The sequence below is a fragment of the Hyaena hyaena genome, unplaced genomic scaffold (assembly GCF_003009895.1).
Source record: "Hyaena hyaena isolate Hyena2069 unplaced genomic scaffold, ASM300989v1 scaffold_721, whole genome shotgun sequence".
Taxonomy (NCBI): domain Eukaryota; kingdom Metazoa; phylum Chordata; class Mammalia; order Carnivora; family Hyaenidae; genus Hyaena; species Hyaena hyaena.
The window spans coordinates 407,950-418,906 of record NW_024081346.1 but is presented as its reverse complement, the minus strand read 5'-3'; the positions used below and the strand labels follow the sequence as shown (position 1 = coordinate 418,906).

The 10,957-nt window shown below is 47.2% G+C and overlaps 1 protein-coding gene across 1 annotated transcript in view; it reads left to right on the top strand.

Moving 5' to 3' along the window:
* The first annotated feature begins 284 nt into the window (after positions 1-284).
* The window catches only part of SPINT2 (serine peptidase inhibitor, Kunitz type 2), a 29,506-nt gene continuing 18,833 nt past the window's right edge, over positions 285-10,957 (top strand). Inside the window, exon 1 of the mRNA XM_039217754.1 lies at positions 285-833. Within this exon, the coding sequence (XP_039073685.1) occupies positions 728-833 (106 nt within the window). The 5' untranslated portion in view covers positions 285-727. The remainder of the gene's footprint in view (positions 834-10,957) is intronic.

The window sequence follows — 10,957 nt, the reverse complement described above, 5'->3', positions numbered from 1 at the left end:
AGCAAATCCCTCGCCCTCGAAGAGGAGCTGAAATGAGGCGGGCTTCCAAGCCGGGAACCATGGGGTCCCAAGATGAGCATATCTGCACCCTGTGCTCCCACCCCGAGGCCCAGCCCAAGAGCGAGGGTACTCGGACGTCACCAAGCCGCGGAGCACGGTAACAACAGCCTTGGGGCTCCGCAGGCTTGCGTTTCCTCACCGGCTAAATCCTGCTCCGGGCGGAGCCAACGCAAGCCCTGCCCCTTTCCCCCAACCCTGGGTCCAGCCCAGGTGCTCCGAGGGAGGATTGCCGCCCAGGTGCCTGCTCCCTGCGCCTGCGCTCTGCGTGCTCCTCCTCGGCAGGTGCGCCCCGCCCCCTCCCTGGCCGGCCACCTTCGGCGGCTGCTTCGAGGCGCCCGCTATTGGCCCTACCGCCCACCGAGCGCGTGTAGGTGTGGTGGGGGTCTGAACGGTGGAAGGGTCTCTAAGTGTCGCCGAGGGCAAGGAACGAGTGAGGGGCGGACAGAACATCGCGGGCGTGCCAGACAGAGCGTCCGCACACCGAAGGTCCGCCAGAGACTCCGGCGGGAGCGCCAGCGCGACACTCCGCAGACCCTCTGGGAGCGCCGGCACCTGAACGCGAGGCTCCCCAGTGCGCGTGCGCGGCAAGGGTCTTCCCGCACCTGATCGCGAGACCCTAACGGCCAGCGGCTCCAGGCTTCGCCTGCGCGGCCGGGTGGAGCCCGTCATGGCGCAGCTGTGTGGTCCAAGGCGGTGCGGGGCGCTCCTCGCCCTGCTGGCCTCGCTGCTCCTCCTCGGGGCTGAGGCTGCCGACGGAGAACCTAGCGTCCACGGTGAGGGCCCGGGAGGGTCTCCTGGGAGGGGTGGGAGGCTGAGAGGCCGAGGGCGGGGCATTAGGGTCTGGGGGCTGCGTTGGGGTGCGAGGGGTAAGGTGTGGACAGGGCGAATTGGCGGAAGAGGAAATTGGGGGCGACCCGGTGAAGCGGGGGTGTGGCGGAGCCGGCTGTGGGAGATTGAGAATGGGGAAGAGATTTGGGAGCCTTTGGGAGTGAGGACGGGCGGCGGTGCCTGCGTTGGTAAAGTTTCCTGAGGGTGAGGGAGGAGACTAGGGCTATTGACCAAGAAGGAGTGGCATTGGCCCACAGGAAGGGGGTGAGAGGCGCGACAGAAGACCAGCCTCTTCCTGGCAGAGGAAAGTTCCATGGCCCAGGGAGGCCAAGCTTGAGAGGGTGGGGGTGGGAGTAGGTGACGCAGTTTCAGCCTCTGAGAAAAAGCCCCCTGGCCCACCTCTTTGGATACTAGACGACAGTCCCCCCCGACCCCCCGAGAAATTTGAGGTAGAGCGCTTCCAAAAAGAAAGGCGTTTCACTGTGGTCTCCAAAGGAAGGAGAAGCAAAGCAAAAGTGTTGGAGGGGAGAAACGTTACCGGGGTGCAAGAGCGGGAGGGGGGGCCTTTTCGTATAAGAAGAGTAATGGCCTTGAGCAGCGGGGGTTGGGTTTGTGAAACTGGGCCTTAGAAGCCGGTGGAGAAGATAAGGCCCAATGGAAACCTCTACGTTTTACGGAAGTTTGGCCTGAAACGTCGTTTTGAACAAATGTTACAACCTCAGCTGCTTCAGACGAGCACAGCGAGGCTTTGGGGTGGGGGGAAAAAAAGACCCATTTGAAAGAAGAATTCACTGATTCAACAAAACTTATTGAGACCCTGCTATGTGTCAGGGATGGCGCTGGCACCGCTGATAACAGTTGTAACTCCCCTGACTGGCCAGGTCCCAGCACTTGAAGAGCTTATATTTTAGTGGGAGGGACTAAGACAGTGAGTAGGTAAACATTTAGATAAAGAGCAGTCACCACGGTATTAAATTACTAAGAAGTACATGAACAAGGTGAAGTACACAAACAGGATGATGTAAGATGATGGGGGCCGCTTAGCTCAGGTGGTCAGGGGAAGTCTTGCTGAGCCCTCACAACAATGAGGCACACCACACCAGAGCCTTGAGGATGAGGGTCCCATCGGAGGTAACGGAGTACAGAGGCTTTGAGGCCGGGGCGAGCCTGGTGGTATTCAAGGGAAAGACAGAACTATCATAGCAGGAGGTGGGAGAAGTAGTCAAGAGTCAGGTGGCTTTATCAGCCAGCATTTTGGGTGGAAGGAGAGAAAGGATGTGTGTACACGAAGCCATCACCCCTGGTGGCTTCTGAAGACTGTTAATTTCCCGAAGCCAGAGGCAGAGAGGAAAAAACGAGCTAATGGGGATGTCAGGGGTCAGTGGGAGAGGATTGGCTCTATAGGTCAAGGAGTCAAGAATACAAGTGTTGATCATTCTTGCAGTGTGAACTAGAATTTGACAGTACTTCTGCACTTTTTCAGTGACATGATTATGTTCGGGTGTACCTTCCAGTTACCTGACCTGGACTTTTTTTTTTTTAATGTTTTATTTGTTTTTGAGGGAGAGAGAGAGACAGCGTGTGCAGGGGAGGGTCAGAGAGAGAGGGAGACACAGAATCCGAAGCAGGCTCCAGGCTCTTAGCTAGCTGCCAGCACAGAGCCCGACGTGGGGCTTGAACCCACGAGCCGTGAGATCATGACCTGAGCTGAAGCCGGATGCTTAACTGACTGAGCCACCCAGGCGCTCCTGGCCTGGACTTGCTCAAAACTGTGTTTGGGGTTCACCTCTAGTGCTGACTCTATGCTCCTGTGTGCTGTTTAATCCTTGAAACGACCTGGTTTTCGTGGTGAAGTTACAGGCCTTGCCTAAGGTCACACAACAGTAATTGACAGCCACGTCCGGCTTCAGAGGCCTTCTCTTTAGCCAGTGACCTTTCTGGCTGGACCTCCTGACCTTTCAGAAGTACTTCTGTCTGGCTGTGTGAACTAATGACCCTGCTTATCTGAAGTTCTATTTGTTTGAAAGCTTTCAATAGTTTAGTTTGAGGTGAGAGGTGGTTTTCATTCCCCACCACCCTTTCTTCTGATTGCTTTGACTTTTCTCAGGTAGCTAGGTCTTCCACTTAGAGCCAGGTGTTTCTCCAGCCACTTGCAACTGCCTCGGTGCCTCTAGAGCAGTCTGAGGAAGTGGGGATTTGTGTCGTCAATTTGTAAGGGGTGATCATCGTGATTAGTCAAGGAATCAAATCTGTGTGAGGACGTGATGGGGTTGAGGGGTAGAGGAAAGGCGGGGAAGGTGGTGGTCAGCTAACTGTTGGAGTTGAGGTTTTGGAGGGTATGAATTGGAAAGATAGGATGCAGTGGGTGGTGAGTGAGCTTCCTTGCGGGAAGCTGCAAGGCTGTGCTTAATAAGACAACGTCTAGGCATAACCATTGGGGAGAGGGGCTGGAGAAGAGGAGGTCTAGGAACCAAGAGGCCAGGATGGTCCGAGGGTCACCTACGTGGGTATAGAAATCACTAAGAATGATGAGAAGCTGCTTGGAAGACAGTGAGCTGGGAGCGGAAGTCATGAAGTGAGGAGTAGTGATTGGGGTTAGCAAGGCGATAGCCAGAGTTTTGAGAGGGCAGGTGGAGAATTGTGTAGAAGCAGTGCCAGGAGCAAGGAGATCTACTTGCTTGGAAGGGCACAAGAGAAGGCATGTCGTCACGGGAGGGCAGAGTTTGGTTAGAGTAAGAAGGTGATGAGAATGTGGAAAAGGGAGACTGAGGAAATGAAAGGTTTTGCTTATGGTAGTTGGTGATTTCCAGAAACCCCTGGGAGTTAGGGGAAGAGAGAGGGGACCAAAATAATGTATGGGGATGAGGGGGCTCTGTGGTTGATGTGATAGGCAAGTGATAGGAGTGTCATGTGGTTTCAAGACTGACAGCGTTGGGCAGGTGCTGGGTGTTGGCGGGCCAATAGGAAGGGGCGCGGGATGTAGTGACACTTGGAGGTCCTGACTCTAGATCTCTGCAGATGGAAGGGGGGAAAAGCTGATGCTGCTCTGGGTGTTTGTGGCATTCGGGGAGAGTGCCTGTCAGCCGTGGAAAGGACACAGATTATAAACTGGCCATTCCCAAGGGGTCTCAAACAGGCTCTATGTGACTTGTATAGTTTCTAGAACTGGGGAATTTTTTTATGGAAAAATTTGTCTTGGGGCTCTGCCTGAAAAATGTGAAGATCAGCGGCACCGGGTCAGTGTTTCCGCGTAGCACCTATAGTGCTCTTTTGGAAAGGCCATAAACTGCTCTCCCTCAGTCTTTATGCACTTGGCCTGCCCACTGTATCTCTAAGCATTTGAGTTGTGACACCCCCCCCCCCACACATCTTAATATGCCCAATTTAGGGGCACCTGTGTGGCTCATTTGGTTAAGTGTTCAACTCTTGATTTTGGCTCTTGATTTTTGGTCATGATCTCACAGTTTGAACCCTGCATTGGGCTGACAGTGTGAAGCCTGCTTGGGATTCTCTCTCTCCCTCTCTCTGAGTCACTTGCTCACTCTCTGTCTCTCAAAAATAAATAAAAATGAACATTAGAAAAATATATGCCCCATTTAGTAAATGGAGGTAAAACAGAACACCTCCTTATAAATTGTACAGTGTGTGTGTGTGGGGGGGTGTGTATCATTGTGGTTAGTGAGGGAAAAGCCCTTACCAGGTGGGCACAAACGTGTGTGATTTTTAAAATATCTTCCTGGGTGATAAATCCTGTTACTTGGAGTGCCCCAAAATATGTAATTTTAATTTTGATCAATACAAGGACAGGTAATACATTTGACCCTTGTCTAACACAGGGTTTAGGGGCACTCCTGTGGAGTTGAAAATCGATAATGGAACTTTTGATTAGCCCCCAAAAACTTAAGCTACTAGTAACCTGCTGTTGACTGGAAGCTTTATCAATAATATAGTCAACACATATTCTGTATGTTAGATGTATTAAATACCGCATTATTGCAATAAAGTAACCTAGAGGAAAGAAAGTGTTACTAAGAAAATCATAAAGAGGAAAGTCAACTGTATATTCTTTTCAGAATTGAACCTCAGCAATTCCTCTGGGAAGTTTCAGTGTAGTTCTTGCTGCCAATAACTTTATGCCTGATCTTGGGCATCAGAACTCGCATTAGTGGCTACTAGGCTCACAGTCCTTTGTTGATTGTTCTTGGGAATTTCCATTGGAGAGAAGTGCAGCAGCCTTCATTTGAGAGCCTCCACTGCACTTTAAAGTGAGCTTCAGTTTCCATCAGCCTCTTGGGTTAATTACAGTTCCCCCAGAACTTTGAATGAAAGGACCAATTTTCCAGCACCTCTCTGTTAGTCATCACTTCTTTCTCTTCACCCCCAGGGATGGTTGTAAACTGAGTGGTCAGAGATAGGACACATGAGAGCCAAAGTGCAGTTGGTGTTGGTGATCAGCTGAGGGCTCTCCAAAGTAGCATCTTGTGTTCTTGGCCTTCACAGAAGAAGCCCTTGTTTTGCTTGCTCTCGAGACAGTTTGGTTCCAGGACAGTCTGAAATATTTATTCACTGATTTATTCAAGACACATTTATTGAACACCAACATGCCAGGTACAGTTTCCGGCTCTGGAAACAGCACTGAATGAAACAAATGACCTCCTGATCCATGGCACCTACCTCGTAACGAGAGGAGGACAATACAATAAATAAACGAATGATGAGTATATATCTGGTGATGAGTACTATAAGAACAGTAAGACATGGTTTGGTGTGTCTTTTGTGTGTCCACAAATGGTGGCCGTCTCTAAAGACAGTGAGGGCCATACTTTCAGGTCCACCAAGGGAACGCGGCCCCTTTCCACCAGAAACATTCCTTTGCCTTGGTCAGTGTTTGAGAGCTCAGCCTGTGATAGAGAAGGCAAACTTCTCTTTCACCTGGCTCCTGGAGCATTCTTCATTTCACCTGTCCCCAGAGTAGTCACTGCAACTCAGGTTTGTCTTGAGGGAGTTGGCCAGGCAGCCGAGCCTCTGCTGCGTGCTGAGGCTAGATGACTAGACAGTGGTGAGGTAGCCTGTGATTAATGTGAGAAGGGAGGGAAGCCTGGTGGGGTCACACCGAAATGACTTCATCAACCCCAGGAAGCCTGGTGGCCTACTGCTACATGACTAAGGCAGATTTCACAGATGACCCCAGGAGTATTAGCATATGGATTATGGGTGTCTTTGTGCAATCCTGGTCACAAATGTCTTTTCACGTGTTGTTTCTAATAAGATCTTTTGAAAACTGAAAAGGAGCACTGGAACATGGATGCTGAGGCTTGGTAAACTTTGAAGTTCAGTTACTTTGAAATTATTTGAAGTACATTTTCCATTATTAGTTATTTCATTTTCCCCCATTATTTCCATTCCATTTTTGAAATGAGAGCAAGAATTTAAGCTGTTGTGGGGCGCCTGGGTGGCTTAGTCGGTTAAGCATCCGACTTTCGCTTAGGTCATGATCTCGCGGTTCGTGGGTTCGGGCCCCGTGTCAGGCTCTGTGCTGACTGCCAGCTCAGAGCCTGGAGCCTGTTTCAGTCTGTGACTCCCTCTCTCTCTGACCCTCCCCTGCTCACGCTGTCTCTCTCTCTCTCCTAGAAATAAATAAAACATTAAAAAAAAAAAAAAAAAAGAATTTAAGCTATTGTTTTACACACTAGTGTTTGAGATGAATCTCACCAAAAGGGTCCTGGGTCCGTGGCTTCTGAAGTTCTTGAGTTCATATGTCATATTTTGTGTGTGTCGCTGGGTCGGTCATTTAGAGCCTGGAGCATGCCCCCAAGTGGGTGAAAAAATACTAGATTTTATCAGTAGTGACCTTTCAAAGGGCCACTGCACATAAATAGATATACAGTATGTCCATGGTATTGAAATTTAATGGGGTGATTAAGGACACATTTCTAGAAAGGTCCTTAAGGGGTGATAATGAAAAAAAGTTGAGAAACATTGTTCTAGGGAGAGGATTCATTAGTTTCAACAATTTGTGAAAATGGACCACTATTTAGAAAAGGTTAAGAATCCCTGAATGTGAATTAATGGACAGTCCCACCCTTGAAAGACATTGAAACTTTCCTTCCAAGGTATTCAGATGGACTACTGTGATTCTAGTCATAGATTTAGATAAGGGTAGAATTTATAGTCTTGAGTGATGAATATGAGATGACAGTGGGTAGGAATGGTGGTTTGCATGGTTTATCGGTGTTTATAAAATGTAAACTTCTGTATCTAAATATTTTGTATCTAAAATGCCAGGATTTTATATCGAAAACAAGATTTTATGAGTCTTATAATTTAAGTTGGATTTATCACTGTAAATATCCTTTCTTTATAAATACCTAGGGGGTATTTTGAAGTTTCCGAATTACTTATCCTAATAATTGCAACTTCTGGGCACCCAAACCTAGAGCAGATGGTAGTTAGTAGCTTTCGGTACTGAACACAGAAGTACTTCAGTATGTAGAACCTACCCAGCTAACCAAAATAGGTGGATTTATACATCACTTTCAAATAAGGTCTGTCATAGAATAAATGTCAACTTTGGAATTTGGCATGGTAGATAGAATTAAAACAGCCAAGAGTACCTCTCTGATACTCCACTTCCTCACTTACCCAGAACTTTTAAAGATTCTCTCCTTCCTTGGTGAAGAGATACTTGAAGGTGCAAATGGGTAACCAAGGCATTTTTATCTTATTTTCCCCAGACTCTGAACTCTTCAATTTGGGATTTGGGGATAATGTGGGGTCGCAGGCCTTTGATCTGTGTGATCGTTTACCATTGCCTTGCTGTGGGTGCAGATAAGGGACGGTGACACTTGAGGCATGGTACTGGTCACACAGCAGAGAAACAAAGGAGGGGTGATGATGGTTGAGTTGGTTTGGTCAACTCCAGCTTGAGCTTATGCTTCTGGTCTTCCTTATCCCTGCATCCTACCAGTCATCATATTCGGTTTAACTTTCTACTGAACTGTATCATCCTTTTTATCTTCATTCCAACTGTCCTTTGATTGGTCTGGCCTTCATAAAAATATAGCATCGACTACTTATTCGGAGCTTTGTGCCAAATGTTTTAAAGGCTTATAATGGAACACCAAACTCCTTTAGTCTTCAACACTCTTTATGTTTTTGGTAATTGTCAAAGATACTCCTGCCATTTGAGTTGTTAAGAACTGCATCTGTGCATGCCTGCAGAATGTAATCTCTGTGGAGCCTGTGGACCAGAAGCTGACTGAGTCTCTTTACTTTATTACTCACCAGTGAATTCAAGTTACAGTGAGTGAATGCCCTTTCCCAGACAAATCACTGTCCAAGCAGCCTCAAGATTAATAAATAGTGCATTCCAAAGCAGCGACACAAGTCTAGATGTCACAAAAGGGGACTTTTTGCTAACAAATTTGCCAAAAAACACTTTTTTACTAACTATATCCAGAACATGTGTAAATCACACAGAGAGACCCTCACTTCATCTTGAGCTGAGTTATATTTATAATGTCCTCAAGATAGTTCTCTTGCTACCGTTCTTAGTTTTACCCTAAACTAAATGGATTTTAAAGAGAAAACTCTCCTGTTTACTACAGAATACTTCTGACACCAGAGGAATGAGCTTGTCCACATCAAGCAGTTTTCCAATTCTAAGTGGACACCTGTTTACCTCACTTCTGACACCAACTCTCTAGAGTAAGCACAGACCCCACAGATTCCCAGCTTAGTCCCACAGTCCCACAAGACTCCCCTCCCCCATCTTCAGTTGAAAGTTCCAGGTTGTCACCTGTACTTCGGACCTACTTGCTGTAAATCAGGGGTTCCCACAACCCCCTCGGGTTGTCCAGTAATTTGCTAGGATGGCTCACAGAACTCAAGGAGATACGTTTACATACAGATGAAGACGTAAAGTCTGGGAGGGTTACCAGTACAGAAGCTTCTGTCCTCATTGAGTTTGGGGTAAACCACCCTCCTGGTACATGATGTGTTCACCAACCCGTCTCCTAACCCCTTCAGTTAGGACTTTTTTTTTTTTTTTTTTAAGGTTTTATTTATTTCTAGGAGAGAGAGAGAGAGTGTGAGCAGGGGAGGGTCAGAGAGAGAGGGAGTCACAGACTGAAACAGGCTCCAGGCTCCGAGCTGGCAGTCAGCACAGAGCCCGACGCGGGGCTCGAACCCACGAACTGCGAGATCATGACCTAAGCGAAAGTCGGACGCTTAACCGACTAAGCCACCCAGGCGCCCCCAGTTAGGACTTTTTACGGAAACTTCATCATATGGGCATGATTGATTAGTAGCTCAAACGCCCTTTCCCTTCCCCTTCCTGGAGGATGAGAGTGGGGCTGAAAGTTCACCCCTTCAATCTTGCCTTTGTCTTGGGGCCCCCCAGCCACTAGTCCTCCCATTATCACTCCAGGGATTCCCAGGTTCTTAGCTCTTGTGTCAGGAACCCAGATCAAAGACCAGTTATTAGAACAAAGGTGCTCCTAGCACTCAAGAAACCACAGGATTTTTAGAAACTCTGTGTCTGGAGGTGCAGTGGGGATCAGAGACCAAATCTGTGTCTCTTTGATGTCACAGATACACTGGATCCGTAATCAGAGCTTTGCTTTATCTTCCTGAGCCTCCCAAGATTCTTCCACTTACATACTCCAAGCTTCTAAAATCTGCATGATTTTTTTTTTTTTTTTTAACCAGCCAGGCCTAAATCAGTGAATATGCGGCTTGCTGAATTAAAGTATATGGGGTTTAGGGGTGCCTGGGTGGCTTAGTTGGTTGAGCATTCAACTCATGATTTCAGCTCAGGTCATAATTTCAGGGTCGTGGGGTTAGGCTCTGCACTGAGTGTGTAGCCTGCTTAGGATTTCCTCCCTCGCCTTCCCTCTCCCTCCCTTTCCCTCCCTTTCTCCCCTCCCCACCTCTGCCCCTCTCCCCTGCTTACACACAAGCTCTCTGTCTTTCTCTCTCTCAAAAAAAAGGGTTTATACATTTTCCAGCTTTATTGTTAAGTTAGTACGTGTTTATTGCAGGTACTGTTGTTCCCATGTTATGAATGAGGAAAAAAGCACAGGGAGGTTAGGAAAAGTGCCTTAGGTAAGACTGAATAATAGGAGGCAACCAGGGATCCCTCCACACATAGATCCTTTACCAGAATGAGGATCTGTCGACAGCTTCACGCTTTTGCCAAATGACTTTCCTGTGTGTCACTGCCCTATACCAGAGAACCTTTCGTCATTTCCTTTGTACCTTGTGTTGGCTTACAAACACTTTGAATTTCAGATGTGATTGAAATATTTTATGTTGCATGATTTTTTTTTTTTTTTACTTTTGTTTTTCTGCCCAAGCGGGTCTTGTTCTAATCATAAACCCCTGGAGGGCAAAGGACCACATCCCTAGTCAGTGCCTATATTGAATGACTACTCAGTCCAGTTTACCTTGGAGGGTTCCAATTTATGCCACTGTGTGTCACAGAGTGACTATTAAGAATGCCCCACTTTCATTCTGAGAGTGTCCTCATCTGGAGGGAACATTGTACGGTGACCCTATTTACATACAATAGCTATTCACCAAACACTTGTTGCTTAGTACTGCTCAAGATCCTAAGGAGTTTAGCACATTCAATTTTACTTATCATGTAGTTTAAAATTTTTTGACTGAAAACTTTAAACAGCAGGGACCATATTCCACTATTTTGATAAAACCATCGCTGACCCTTAACAACAACAAAAAAGTAATGTATTCAGAAGATTAGAATGCTTGAGCTGTGTATTCTGGATGGAAAAAAAATGTGGAAAAGCCTCTCTCTCCTTCAGTTCCTTTCCCTAAAGGTAAATTCATACTCATGTCTAAATTAAAAGTTTAGAAAGCAATTACAATACGTAAACGGTAAACCATTCTCCTGCTTTTCCCCTTCTTAGTCTTAGATATTTTTCTATGCCAGCACACACACATTTGCCTGTTTTGACAGCACCGATTATGTGCATGTCTCACAAGTTACTTAACCAGCACAAACAAGATGTCTTGATGGTGAATTGTCAGCTGTTATAGGTCTGTGAAC